Below are 14,256 nucleotides of genomic sequence, written 5' to 3'. Positions count from 1 at the left end.
CACAAAAGTAAAGTGGTGTAAAACATTGGTGTTAAGTAAATGCAGCTTTACTTATTTACTTTAAAGTGTCCTCTTGAAATCTGCCCCTTGACCCTTGACCAAGGCCTTTGCATCATACTAATCTAGAATAACATGTTAAATGAATGTTGAGTTTATTTCGACACCTTTGAGAATATTTTCACCTGCACATATGCAAAAATGGTACGAAAAGGTACAGCTTGAATATCGATTATATACTCATAACATTTCACATATGCTGTTCAGCATGTTTCTCAGGATCTTGAATCACAAAGCCTCTAATTTCATTTTTTTTTACTTATTTGTAAATGACCACCAAAAATGTGACGGTTTATAGATTTTTAAAATATCTATAAACTGCTATTTGTTTTAGATTAGAGTTGATTTAGACAGCAGAAGTGCACTTTGACCTTCAGGTCCAACTGAACTTTATTTTACAGCAAAGAAGACATGAAGCGGGCTTCAGCAAGTGTAGGCAAGACGGCAGCTCCGTGCAACTACGGCGACAACTCTGAACTATCCCTTTAAGGGAGACAAACGGTGGCGTGTCTGACGTGTTACCAGGACATCACACAGGTGCAGCAACCTGTTCCTGCTTTAGGAGCGATGCAGGAACGGGGGGCGTTTCTTCCTGCTTGCGGCTCCGATCCAAACAGGCGAGCAAAGGCAGCTCAGGTGAGTCAGCACGCAGGTGAGTTGTGGCTTGGCTTCAATTTGCCATGCAGAGAGGAGGTGTCGCCGTGGTGACGTTGAGCTTTCACATTCAGGTTGAGGAGCTCTCGGATGGCGCATGGAGAGTGAAGAACCCGAACACCTGCAGGAAGAACTCTTGACCCCTTTGACCCGAAAAAACTTAAGGACCCAAAACAAGAAAGTGTGCTGTTCCTGCGCAGGATGAAGGTGCATCTCGTGCTCCCTCTGGCGTTGCTGACGTCTGTTATCTTGGTGGGATTACTGAAGATCCGCAAAACGGACTTCGAGAAGCAAGTGAAGCGGAGCCGGTTCCTGGACATCAAGCTGCGGGTGAGCGGCGATGTCATCCAGGAGTACCAGAAGGAGAAGATCGAGAGGGAGAAGCAGCTGGAAAAGGCTCAGGGCGAGCTGAAGGCCATGGAGGATGAAGTGAAGGTTGTGCGGACCAAAGCAGAGAAGGCGGCTGGAGATTTATCCGGCTGCGAGGGTTCCCAGGTGATTCTAGTTGCTTCAATAAAATCAGCCTGATCATTTAGTGCAATGTATTTCTGACACGTCCATTTAAAACGCAGATCTGAAGAGACTATTAGCAATACTTACTACTATTGACACAAATTTTTAGTTATCTATTAAGAGTCATATTCTGCTATATGGTCTTTTCAATATTTTCAGACATATATCTAACAATAATCAGATCTATTCCTCCCCACCCCCATGAGCTAAATATATTACCTGTCTAATCTTCAAATTGAACTGTCTGGTTTGAAATTGGGCATGTTCAACAGAATAATAGGACAATGAGGGCAATCATATTTATTTTTTAACATCTAAAAGTATGTCTGGAAAACTCGAACCTCTGTTTTAAAACAGTGGGAGCCTTATGAATCATTTTCTAGTTAGATTGAGTCTTAAAAGATTATTTTTGCTCCGACAAAAGCCTTGAGAACACGTTTCTTTGTGTAAAGGAATGTCAGGTGACTTCTTTGATCGGGACAAACCAGAAAATCAGGCTTGACTTCTGCTTCCAGAGTAACATCATTGACATTGTTTTCCAACATATGGCAGCCCCTGTTTCCAGAAGCAAAACTGTAATTTGGAAATGGAAATAAATAATGAATGACAAGAAATATGCTTACATTTTCTTCTTCATTGGCAGAAATCTGGTGCAGATCAGCAGGCAGCAGAGGAAACAAACTTGGGGAACCTCAAAGGTAATTAATGCTTTATTTTTCTAGATGTTGGAAACAGTGTTAACACTTGTGTATGCGTAACCCCCTAACTCTTTTTTTTTCTAGTATACTGAAACATTTAATCTTTATAACTTCCACAGGCCAAACTGAGAAGGAGAAGTCAGAGTGGAATGCAGAACTGGATCGACTAAAAAAGCAGCTGACAGAAAAAAGTCCAGTGTGCAACTTCTTGAAAGAATACCCAGACCAAATAAAGTAATGTTATATCTTTATTTCAGTTGAATTTGCAGAATGATTGTACCGATCATATTTGATAACTTTTACTCTTTTAAAAATTTTCCTTCAAGGACTATGTGCGGCATTAAAGAAGAGCCAAAACCAGAGCCTCCCAAGCAAGAGGAGAAAAAGGCAGAGCCTCCCAAACAAGAGGAGAAAAAGGCAGAGCCTCCCAAACAAGAGGAGAAAAAGGCAGAGCCTCCCAAGCAAGAGGAGAAAAAGGCAGAGCCTCCCAAGCAGGAGGAGAAAAAGGAAGAGCCTCCCAAACAAGAGGAGAAAAAGGCAGAGCCTCCCAAACAAGAGGAGAAAAAGGCAGAGCCTCCCAAGCAAGAGGAGAAAAAGGCAGAGCCTCCCAAGCAAGAGGAGAAAAAGGCAGAGCCTCCCAAGCAAGAGGAGAAAAAGGAAGAGCCTCCCAAACAAGAGGAGAAAAAGGCAGAGCCTCCCAAGCAAGAGGAGAAAAAGGAAGAGCCTCCCAAACAAGAGGAGAAAAAGGCAGAGCCTCTGAAACAAGAGGAGAAAAAGGCAGAGCCTCCCAAACAATAGGTGAACCCTGCCAAATAAGTGGAATAAGTGTTCATAAAGACAGATGCCTTCAAATAAAAATGTGCACAACCATTTTTTCCTCTACATCTCAAGCTCAGCACAAGGACTCTACTATTCCAGCTCTTATTTTGGCTGGGATACGATGTTGCTGGTGACATGGAGCACATCCAAGAAAAAGGGATACATGTGGATTTGGCTCATTTGACATTTCTGCAAACTGACCTTTAATTTTCAAGCTGTGGCTTGAAAATGGTCGGTACAATAGTCCATAGACTTAAACAGTGAATTAAATCAACCACATCAACCTAAGTAAAAATGAAAAGATTATTGGTGTTATGTTCTCTCGCACCTAAATCATTAAGTCAAAAACATATTCTGTAAACTTAAAAATTAGCTTTTGTTCTGAGATAAAGACCAACTCGGCGACCAGTTGCTCGACATACTATGTCCTAATTTGCTGCATGTCCCGGTTTCCTACCAAGTGTCATCTGAATTGTGATTGCCTCAACTCATTAAATATCACATGTAGCAGAGGTAGGTCCTCAAATATGACTGTTCATTAGAATTTTCAAGATCCTGTTTTCGTAACTAAATGAAAAATTAAAGCGTGTCATGGTGCGGGGTTTGTTTTGCACAGGTTTTATTTTGTGAAATTTGTTGGGTTTGTTGTAAATGAATCCTGAACAGCTTTAATATGATAGGCTTTTTGTTTTTATTTGTATTTTTAATGGGAAGTTCTGTGATGGACTGGCGACCTGTCCAGGGTGATGGGTCGTCCAAAGATAGACATCAGCTGCTCCATGATCCTGCATCGACCAGCGAGTAAAGCATGAACGGATGTGAAGCACTTTCCCAAAAACTTCTGCTGCATGGATAAAATAAACTTGGACTGCACAGCTGAAAAGAAATTATTTATTAAAGGGATTGGGATTTTCAAGTTTAGTTTTTTTTTATAACTGGAACATGTTAGTAAACGCTTGGATTTAAAGTGCCCACACCACCTTAAACTTTTTTTATTTTTTATTTTTTTGTCACTTAACTTAAGGATGTAAATGTATTTTGTTGGGGGTTTTTTTATGAACCAATACAATGTAGTTAAAAATTGTGAAGACAGAGAAAGCTGATGCACGGTTTTCAAGCTTTTGTCTCTTTGTTTACACTGATACCCCTAAATAAAGTAAAATACAACACAATCAACTGCTTTCACAATTCCTCCCCCAAGGAGTTTATAACATAATATGCCATGCTTTTAAACATCTCAGTTCATTTTGAGTTGCACCACCTTGTCCTAGGCTATAATGTTTCTCTTAACAGGTAATAAAATGTATTTTAGATGTTAGTAAACTTATTGAAGCCCCAGTCTGTATAAATAAATAACTGGAATAACCTGAAAACACATATGAAATGTAACCAATATAACAAATATTGGTGTCTCTGTAACAGTTATAATCAGTTGAGACTATGACATTTACAGTTACTATAATTAAATTATACATAGTAGAAATACAAAAAAAACTGTTCTTTTAAATAAACTATTAATAGGAAAACTGAGGATAAAATACAATTTCAGCTGGTGTTGTTCAGGAAATGTTCAATTATGTAATTATCAGCCCATAAACTACATCTTAAACGTATTAAAGTAAAATTTCCTGGAAGTAAACTGAATAGATAAAGTGAAAATAAAGTAATGATTAACCAGTTTTGGAAGGAGAATGCTTGCTCAACATAGCAAGGCTGGCAATCTTTTTCTTGGCAAAACATAATGACATAATTAAATTAAAAAAAAAACTTTATTCTTTTAAACTGATGCCATACATAACAAGCAATATGCAATAAGTAGAAATATGTGAAAGCTAGCAGGTTTAGTATTGACAAGTTTAAAGTGACTAAAACAGACAGGCTAATAGCTAGTGTCTGTCTCTACTGTAATTTGGTTTAGTAAGTTGCTTAAGATGAAACTTTGGAAGTTTCTGGAATGTCTTCTTTGTTATCTGATGGGGAAAGACGCTGTCCTTCAAGCTTATCCACACATTCCTGTTTGGGTGAGGCATCTCAAGGCTTAGAAAGGCTTTTATACTTCACATGAACTTTGAACTTATAAAAGAGATATCTCAATACCACAAATAGCATAAGAGTGATCTGAATGGTAAACCTTACCAAGATCAATCAACTGTTATAGTTAACAGTTTCAAAATAAAAGACACACGACACAATGATTCAAGAACATTGGAACCCTTGCATGTTTTTCCCTGGCGAATGGACGGTACAGGTGCTGCACCATCAACATTCAGTAACCGCACAATACACTTCAGTCAGGGTGTGTTGACAGTGGCTGTAAAAGGTATTTGTTAAACTTGAATTATTGCTGCGGGTAATGATTAATGCATGTACACACTAACAGAAAGCAGGAAGAATATTACTCTGCATGTCATATGGAGCAGAGACACATAGAATTGCACATAAGAGCTGATTTGTTTTGGCTGATATTTGACTTTATGTAAATTCAGAGGACAAGCATCAAAACAAATTACTGACAGTGAAAAAGGAACAAGGAAGAATGTTTTCAACACTCGATTCATTCATTGCAGAGTCACCATTTGTTTGGATATGCTATTCTGGTTTATGTTGTGCTTTTTCTGTTGGCTTTTAGCTCCCATAGTTTCCGTCGTTTAGCCATGGCTTCAGATTTGTATTCCTCTCTCTGTTAGATAACTCCTTTGCCTTCCATTTTCAAAACATAGAGATAGATATTGAATAATCACTGTTAACCTTGCCTGCCTCTCTCTTTTCCTCTTTGACTCTGCCTCAGGCCTGTGTGCTGATGAGCATGTAACACACAAAGAGAGAGAAATAGAACAAGAGAGAGTGAGAGATGGAGAAAGAGAGAACAGAGAGAGAAACAGAGGGAAGGAGTGGCTGGAAATGTTTGTCACTCCTGATGATCCTTGCGTTTTCTGTTGAAAGTCCAACTAAATGCAGGTTTATTCGGGTACAGGTTAATCTTAAAGTACCGTTATCTCAATTTAGATGTTAGTTTTGCATAAATTAATAAAACATTCTCTTTTTGCGTTCTGTTCATAATAAATCACTCCATAGTAAAACATGGGATATTATTGTTGATACTAAACTTAACCCCTGTCTGAGGTTGTGTATCTTAGGAGTTTTTCCCACTCAAACCCAAATAAGCAATGCTGATCAAAAATCCATAATTTATTGTTTGGTACAGGCCAAATACAGTACAGCCAGTTCCTGGAAATCTAAAACCAGACCCTTGGATATCTACGTTATCAAGCTCTCTTGCCTTGGAGAAACTCACCTTTATGATTAAGGGTAAACATTGTGTGTTCAAAAAGCTATGGGAAAAGTTTTAGCTATTTTTGGAAAATATAATTACTCATAATGTTGAATGACTGAATGTACTCTAGCTAATATTGCATATGTTCTTATTCTTCTTATGGCTGTAAGTCTGTTATCTTCAGGTTGACTCCAAATGTACCCACTCACAATGTACGAAACTGAAAAACTGTCTGGATGCCTAGACAGGGGAGGGCATCATCTCAAACCTGGCTTGTGGACTGTGATTGAATCTCTTGGACTAAGTCTCAACATGCACCCCTGAGATAGCAAACTTAAAGAACTCAATGCAATCAACGTACGTTTGTCACCTTGAATGTTGTTAATGTGTTTTCTTTTGGTTTTGTTTGGTGTTTTGTGCATTTGTGAGCTACTTGTCTGTGTGTCTCTTGAAATATGAACGACAATAAATAGATTTTTGAAATAAAAAACCAAAAACAAAAACATGGGATGTGTCTGTATTTATTTTTCCTCTGAAGTCTTTAAAATAGATTTCCCAAATGGTTAATGTCTGAAATACCAAACTTGAAGTAAATAAAAGAACATATGAAATGTTTGGTTTTCATCTACTCCAAATCTCTAAGCCATCGCCTTCATATTAAATAATGTCCCTGTGAAAAATTTAATCTCTGCTTTGAAAACCATGTATTACACTTCAGTATTATTCAATACTTTATGTTTATTTTTCTTGCAAAGTTCCAGTTAAATTCACTCAAATTTGCAATCTGAAGTTGACAGAAATGTGTGCGGATGCTTTTGCCAGGCACTGCATTTGTCATTTAAATGGTATGCACTATTTTGTTGATTTTTACACTGTCCATTGTTTCTCATACTGTCCTTCATCTGTTGCGGACGGAGGATTGCCTAATTGTCACCCCCAGGCTCACAACAGGCGATCAGGGATCGGGGAGCTTTCATCACGCCCCAATAGGCTGTCAAGGTCAGAGCAGGAGAGGATGCAGAGGTGATAGAGTGGGACTGAAACAGTAACCTGACCGATATCTGGGTTGTCCATGAATGAGAATTTAGATTTTTCTTGGACATACAAAAATGCAAAATTTGTTCTGCTATTTTAGCTGTAAATTTTGAAATGGAGAAGATTGCTTGCTTCTGTATTCAGGGAGTTCACTGATGAAGAATCCACAAAACCTTTACCACAAGACATCTTATTTATTTACAAAGGCGATCGCTTTTGAATTGCGTCAATCATTAACTGCAAACACAGTTATGACCTACAGTGTATGGTGAAAGCACTGTGTCGTTATTGGCATTCATCTGGCAGATGATGTTCACACGTGAGAGTCCAACCATATGCCTGCCTACAATCACTTTTAACCCAACGTCCGAGAAAACAGAGGACAGTTTATCCTGATTCTGTTGAAAATCCCAAATGCTGTAAATGGTGCTTAAGTGGTACAATGCATGTAAAACAAAAACTGACACATCACTTAAAACAATTTAATTTTGATGCATTATGAAACTTTTGGTCACAGTCATTAAAAACAGGATATGAGTCAAAGATCTCTCTTAAATACAAATAAAATATAGTTCCTTATGTTCATATTTCGTACTATTTTCTAAATGCTTTTGACTTTAGAAGTGCAAATCTAAAAATATTTTAATGTGTTTACATGTGGTAGACAAACACAAAGTATTAAAAATTTGTGCTCTGGAAATACAGCTGCACAATGTGAGGAAAGCATTTTGATATTTGTGAAAGTCGTGATAATGGCAAACTCAAAACAAAACATTATTAAATGTTACTCTTACCTTCCTTTAGGTTCACAGCAAGAACGGACTGCCAAAAATGAACCCAACCACACAAAAAATAAAATAAAATAAAAAAATCACAATTTTCATCTCAAACACTAAGTTTTATTGAAAAAGTTGTAACTTCTGATGTTAAATTTTACAAATGACTTCTCAAACATTTTATATTTGTTCAAAAGGATGGATTCACCAAATATACCAGAGTGCAGACATCCTGGACGCCTGGTGCTAAAATAATAAGCTAACACTTATTGCACTGGAGAATCCTGCATATTAGGAGAAGTGATACTGAAATAACAATAAATGATGGATTTATCACATCTTTGCACTTCTAGAACTTGACATTTTAGGCAGTTTTTTGTAAAATGCCTCAAGCCTGATCAGATCGGGTGGAGAGCATTTGGGTCTGTACTTTGACTGGGCCGTTCGATACTTTGAGCTAAATCATTCAGTGGAGCTCTATGCTCAGAGTTCCTATCCTGCTGTTAATCATCCACCCCAATCTCTACTGGTTTTTGTTGGTTTTGTTCCAGGATTTCCTGTTAATAAGCTGCCGCCACCTTGTTCTGCACTCGGGATGGTTTGTTTAAAAAAAGTTGGTCTAATCCAACCACAGCCTGCGATATTCATAAAGATATATTTGTTCTCTAACAAACCTTGAAGGTCTTCACAGAAGGCCTGTATCTATAATTACACATAGGTGGATTTTGTTTATTACTTATTTGACTTCTGAAGGAAGTTGGTTGAACTGGATGAGTCAATTTTTTTATCCTACATTTAGTGTTTTATCCCTATAACAAAGGACATAATCAAGTGACCATCATGCTTGACATTTGTCCTCCCTACAGGCAAAAACTGAAAGTTATTTGACTCTGCATATGCTTTCATGTGTGTGCTTGTATGTGTGTATGCCTGTGTGTATGTGTGTGTACTGCGTGAGCATGTTCACAGTCGGATGAACATTACATGTATTGATCAGGCTAATGCGTGGAGGAAAGGCTGCAGGCTAGAGCAGCTGATCAATATATGTCTAATTACATGAGGGTTAGTTTCTATGTTCCCAAAAGATTGATTATTGGGTCCAACCCCCTAAACTCAAACAACGGGTATAAATATAAGCTGCCCTTCCGAAGTAAAGCATTTAAACTCCAAAATCAGTGAGAGACTTTTCTTTTTCTTTTTTTACTTTTTTAAGCAAACCATCAAATTATTTTTTTTAAATAACTCACTCAAATGTTTCTGTTTAGCCATTGAATTTAAGCAAAAGAGACAGTAGTAACATCTTTGGATAAGCGAAGCTGGTGAGTATCATCATCATTTTGTGTTTCTAAATGATGCAGAAGAGATATTCAACCCTGCACTCCCTGATGCAAACACACAATGATCTGAAATGTCAGCAGTGTCTCTGACTCTCAGTGTTGGAGGCCCAGAGCCCTGAAGGCTGATCCTGTGTCATTTCCTGCAGAACTGGTTGTTCGAGTTTTTCACCCAGCCTGTCGGTGATATCTGTTAGGGGGGGATTTCCAAATTGTTTTCTTCATTGAGTTTCTTTTTTTTTTGTTCCCAGCAGGTTTTACCAGTCTGCAGGAACCCACCACTAATTCGCCAGAGGCTGTGTGATATGTTTGATATTCGGTTGTTCTTGTGCTTCATCGTATCAACTAAATATCAGACATATTCCTACAGAGTCTGGCACTGACGTCTGATCTTCCGCAAAGAGGCTGCTCAGGTAAAAAGATGCTACACTTTATATTTGTGGTTTGTATCATCATGAGAGCAAAGCTTGAGAAATAAATTTATGACCCACCCCGTCCAAGTCTGTGTAAATTATCAATGTTTCGAACATTGGTTGGAATGGAAAACAAAGAAATAATAATTTTCAAGCTGCACTGTTCTTGTTTTTAAACACACATCCTCCAAAACTAACATTTAGTTTGTAACTATGCACTGTATCTTCAAAGTATACAGGAAGATCCTTCTTCATGAGCAACCAGCTGCTGTTGCTGGGATCCTGGTTCTTGAGATAAAGAAAAAACAAGATATGCAGATAGCAGTCTTTGTCTTACTACAGCAGGCAAGAATCAGGCTTTTTAGCCTATGTGATTGACAGGAAACTCACTATTAAGTCCCATGATTATTCTTCAAAAAACTGTGTTTTGTGTGCATTTGTTGTATGAACTCTGCATTTATTCTCTGCAAGGCTAAAAACAGAAGCAGGGCGAATGATTTGTTCATGTCTTTGCATGCATTACTCATATTGCTTCAATTAAAAAGATAACTGCACGCTTCAGTTACTAATTTTAACATTTCATCAGCTGCTCTATATAATGATAAGATGCTTTTTGGCTTTTGGCTGTAATAGAACAACTACCAATGAATTCAGATTTTTTTTTCCAAAGGGCATTTTATTATGTAAGAGTCAATTATTAAGAAAACTATAAATTTCATCCTTTTGAGCATGTAGGAGCTGATGTGAGGAATAATGTGATTTTTAACTAAATGAGACGCTCAACAGCAATGTTTTTTGAAATAATCTATGGCAACATGGTAATAAATAAAATGAAGATTTTATTTAGGTGCATTCAATGAAAAAGGGACAGAAAACTAAGTAAAGTCTTTTTGCATCACACCAGGCTGACGATGGTGTTTCAGTATGATCAGTCATAAGATCAGTCAGCACTCAATCTGATCTAAAATCATCAAAAACATTACATTTGCTCCATGATCCCATGCATGTTTGTTGTTTTGTTTTCATTGACGCCCACCTTTACTGTATGTCTAAAATGCATTTATTTAAATAAAAGTTTTCTGTTACATGTTGATATTTTGTTGCAAATTGTGGTCAGTAAAAAACACATAAAGTCCGATTTAAAGACGTTTCCTCCATGCATCCATCCATCCACATGTCCGTCCATCCATCCATGGGATAAGGAAGAAGGAAGAAAGAAAGAAGGTGTTTTTTCCAGGAACCACCATTGCTCCACTGTATTCAGTTACATTGCAGTGTGTCCAGAAATATAAAATAGATTCTACATATGAAAACACAAGAAGTGCAGAACATGTTGTACGCAACCAGTGCATCACAGCACCCACACATATACAGTTCTGGAAAAAAAGTGAGAGACCACTCCATTGAATCCCACTGAAAACCTCCTCGTTATTACAGAAAATATTGATTTCTGAACTCTTCCTGGTTATAACATGAGTATTGTTGTTTCTGAATGAGTATGCACTTGTTTTCTTTGTATTATTTGAGGTCTGAAAGCACTGCATTTTTTGTTATTTTGATATTTTTTCATTTTCTGCAAATAAATTCATTTTTTACAAGAAATTTCAGTAGTTCATAGAATAAAAGAACAATGTTCATTTTACTCAAATACATACCTATGAGAAGTAAAGTCAGAGAAAGTGATAATTTTAAGTGGTGTCTAAATTATTTTTAGAGCTGTAGATGTACAATTAATAAAAAAATGTTGTGTTATCCAAGAGAAAGACTCAAACCAATGAAACACTAGAGAATTTTCAAAAACAGGCTGTTTAAGTTCATGTCACGGAATAAGATTTAAATTCAAACTTTTACTTGGTCACTCCAAAGGTTCATTTGCATGGATACGATGGTGTTCTTTGGATCATTGTTCTTCTGCATAAGTGATTTGAGTTTTTGGTCACAAACTGAATGTCAAATATTCTTCATGTTCAAACAAAAGCATAAATAAAAGCTCCACCAATTGCAATGAGTCATCCTGTTCCAGAAAAAAATCCTGACCATCACACAACCATCACCATTTTTTTAACCAATGTTAGAAAGCCAAAAATAACCTTAAATTAAACAAAGAAACCCTCATAGGTCATTGTATTTATTTTTCTTACAACAAACGTCACACTGACGCACATCACTATTTATAGAGCTACGTCGTCAGATGAAACCATGTTGAGACTCACATTCGTTAATTAAGGATTTATTAATTAAACCAACTGAATAAAATCTTTCATTAAGTAGTTAAAGAAAAAAAATAATACCCTTACTCTTACAAAGATGCATTGAACGATCAGAGACACACTTGCCTTTTTCTAAATTTTACTTTGAGCGGGAGGTCAAAGGTTGTTGTTTACCTTCCTACACACATAAATGCAGCTTCTTAGCTTGAACAATCAGCTATAGGCTGACTATCTTACAGACGATGTGAACAGGGCTGCAACAGATGGGGTCAAATGGGATCCATTGAGACAAATGTTATCTGAAAGCCTGCACACTGTATGCTCAGGAGGGGAGAAGCAATGACGAACATAATGCTTGTGTGTTCACGCGTATGTGTTTGTGTGCAGATAGAAGAAGGTAGTACATGAGTGGGCGCTGATGAGTCTGTAGCCGTGCAGTATAAATATCTGAGACCAAAGGCAAGAAGTGCATCGGTTCTTCTGGGGCATCAAGGAGGAGGTGTGGAGACTTACAAAGAAAAGAATAGAATTAGAGAAGGGAACATGAAGGCATCACGACGGTGACTGCAACAAAGAGCAAAGGAAGAACTGACTCACAACACTGTAAGGTCTGAAGAGAGATTTCATCAGGAGGACTGAAAAATTGACGCAGGTTTGTACCTTTGATTGGATTCATTGTTCTTTCAGTGCTTTTTTTTTCTTTATTCTTCTCATTAACTTTTGCAAAGCTTTTTCCCAGAAATGGCCAACACAAGAGAAGTACTTTTGGCTTCACTGTTGCTCCTGGGAGTCAGTCTGCCGTGCTTCTCGGTGTATAACAGTGGCGAATGCTTCTTCAACACTAAAGGTAGGACTTAACATTTTTGCTAATAAATGCATCAATTAGAAAGCATACTTTTAAATATAGCATCATATGTTGTGTTGTTACTAATGTTTAATGAGACACTCAACTTCAAATATTTTATTTTTACTGCCATTTTTAGTTTTTAATCAACTAAAAATGTTTTGAGAAGCTTTACTTTCAAATCTGAAAATTATTATTGACTGGCAGTGTATTGGTCATTCCTTCAAGTAAAATTTTTAGCACATTATTTTTTATTGTTTTGTAAATGGTTCTCTCTCTTATTCTTATCAGCAAGCTGTGAATACACGGGTCAGGTGTATGGCATTGGGGAGAGCTGGATAACCAGTGATTGCTACCAGTGTGTCTGCATGGAGCCTTTTGGAGTGGGATGTTGTGACCTGTGAGTTTGTTTTCTTATGCAGTTCAAATGAACCTTTTCTGGACATTTTCACTTGACGTCTTCCTCTCATTTACCTTTTTTCCTCCCTACAGTGCGACCAAGCCCGTTGACTACCCGGAATGGTGCGAAGTCATTCGTAAACCAGATTCTTGCACCAGTCTTGCTGTGATGAGAGTCAATCACAAATTACCCTGTCTCTGGGGACAAGGACATCTCAGACCAGCTGGGCAGCCATGGAAATCTGACAATGATCCTTTATTTTAATTTAAGCCATTCTGGGGGAAAAAAAATAGAAAAATGTGAAGGTTGTTGAGATATAACAAAGAAAAAAAAACCAATTGTGATTCTCCTTTTTTAATATTGTGACCAATTTTTATTTTGTGCATCTGTTGACTATGAAAGAGTTTATTACTTTGTTCAAAGTAGTATTTAAAATAAGAGCTATTAATAAATTGAATGCTTGTACATACGTGTTATAGTTCTTGCCATTATTTAGCCCTTTGAGTTAAACTGAGAGTTGCATTATTTTGTTAAATACTTTGTTGTAGCATTGATTATGCTACTTTAAGACCTGGTGTAAAAGAGACACATGTTGCTTTGGCAAATAGAACTAACCAAACAACAATAAAAGAAAAAAATTGTTTGTTTGTACCATACAGATTATTTATTCATTTATTTAAACCACATTTTATTATTTTTTTTATCTTACCAAGTCTGCACCACATCAAAGAAAAAAATGTCAACAAAATAAATACTAATTGTCTTCTAAGCTGTTAACATAATCCATTGGTATTTTATCTAGTCTTTCATCAAAATTTTATATCGCTTTTATTGTTATTTGCAAAAATAATTCTCATTCCTTCTGTACTTTCATTAGTGGCTTATGCATATGTCTTATGCTTACGGTTCACTAAAAATGAATACTTTTACTTTATTTATTTTCTTTTACTTTCAATTATTTTACACACTACATATTCACATAAATTATGACTGATGATGAATGAAGTTATCATAATGAATTGTTATGATCAGTAATTTAGGGACTGACATAAAAAATGACTGATGCATACAGAAACATTTTTGATAATATTCTAGAAATCCACTTTTATTTATTTTGCTTTATTATTGTATGTCCTGCGACACAGTTGACAGTATAAAAATAACTACAAAACAATTATTTTTTTTAAACTTTATTCTTATTTTATAAAATACAAGCATTTAACTTAACA

At 36.7% G+C, this 14,256-nt stretch overlaps 2 protein-coding genes across 5 annotated transcripts; both read left to right on the top strand.

The window, feature by feature from the left end:
- Positions 1-542: 542 nt before the first annotated feature.
- Positions 543-3,913, top strand: zgc:174935 (uncharacterized protein LOC796019 homolog). 3 transcript variants are annotated; one of them, XM_055048057.1, is made up of 5 exons: positions 543-693; positions 786-1,206; positions 1,868-1,922; positions 2,042-2,156; positions 2,249-3,913. In XM_055048057.1, exons 2-5 carry the CDS (start codon positions 913-915, stop codon positions 2,718-2,720), a joined length of 936 nt encoding a protein of 311 aa, XP_054904032.1. In that variant the 5' UTR covers positions 543-693; positions 786-912; the 3' UTR covers positions 2,721-3,913. The 3 variants fall into 3 exon arrangements, with proteins under 3 accessions (XP_054904032.1, XP_054904030.1, XP_054904031.1); XM_055048055.1 differs by having other exon boundaries at positions 543-709; XM_055048056.1 differs by lacking the exon at positions 543-693 and having other exon boundaries at positions 716-1,206.
- Positions 3,914-9,518: 5,605 nt separating this feature from the next.
- Positions 9,519-13,636, top strand: msmp2 (microseminoprotein, prostate associated 2). Of its 2 annotated transcripts, XM_055048196.1 has the most exons (5): positions 9,528-9,573; positions 12,171-12,435; positions 12,523-12,630; positions 12,919-13,027; positions 13,120-13,636. In XM_055048196.1, exons 3-5 carry the CDS (start codon positions 12,525-12,527, stop codon positions 13,289-13,291), a joined length of 387 nt encoding a protein of 128 aa, XP_054904171.1. In that variant the 5' UTR covers positions 9,528-9,573; positions 12,171-12,435; positions 12,523-12,524; the 3' UTR covers positions 13,292-13,636. The 2 variants fall into 2 exon arrangements, with proteins under 2 accessions (XP_054904170.1, XP_054904171.1); XM_055048195.1 differs by having other exon boundaries at positions 9,519-12,435.
- Positions 13,637-14,256: the final 620 nt, after the last annotated feature.

Source organism: Poeciliopsis prolifica, unplaced genomic scaffold, assembly GCF_027474105.1.
Source record: "Poeciliopsis prolifica strain line A6 unplaced genomic scaffold, Auburn_PproV2 SCAFFOLD026, whole genome shotgun sequence".
NCBI classification, from domain to species: Eukaryota; Metazoa; Chordata; class Actinopteri; order Cyprinodontiformes; family Poeciliidae; genus Poeciliopsis; species Poeciliopsis prolifica.
Note: the sequence above shows the minus strand (reverse complement) of the source record. Positions and strands in the feature narration are given on the sequence as shown.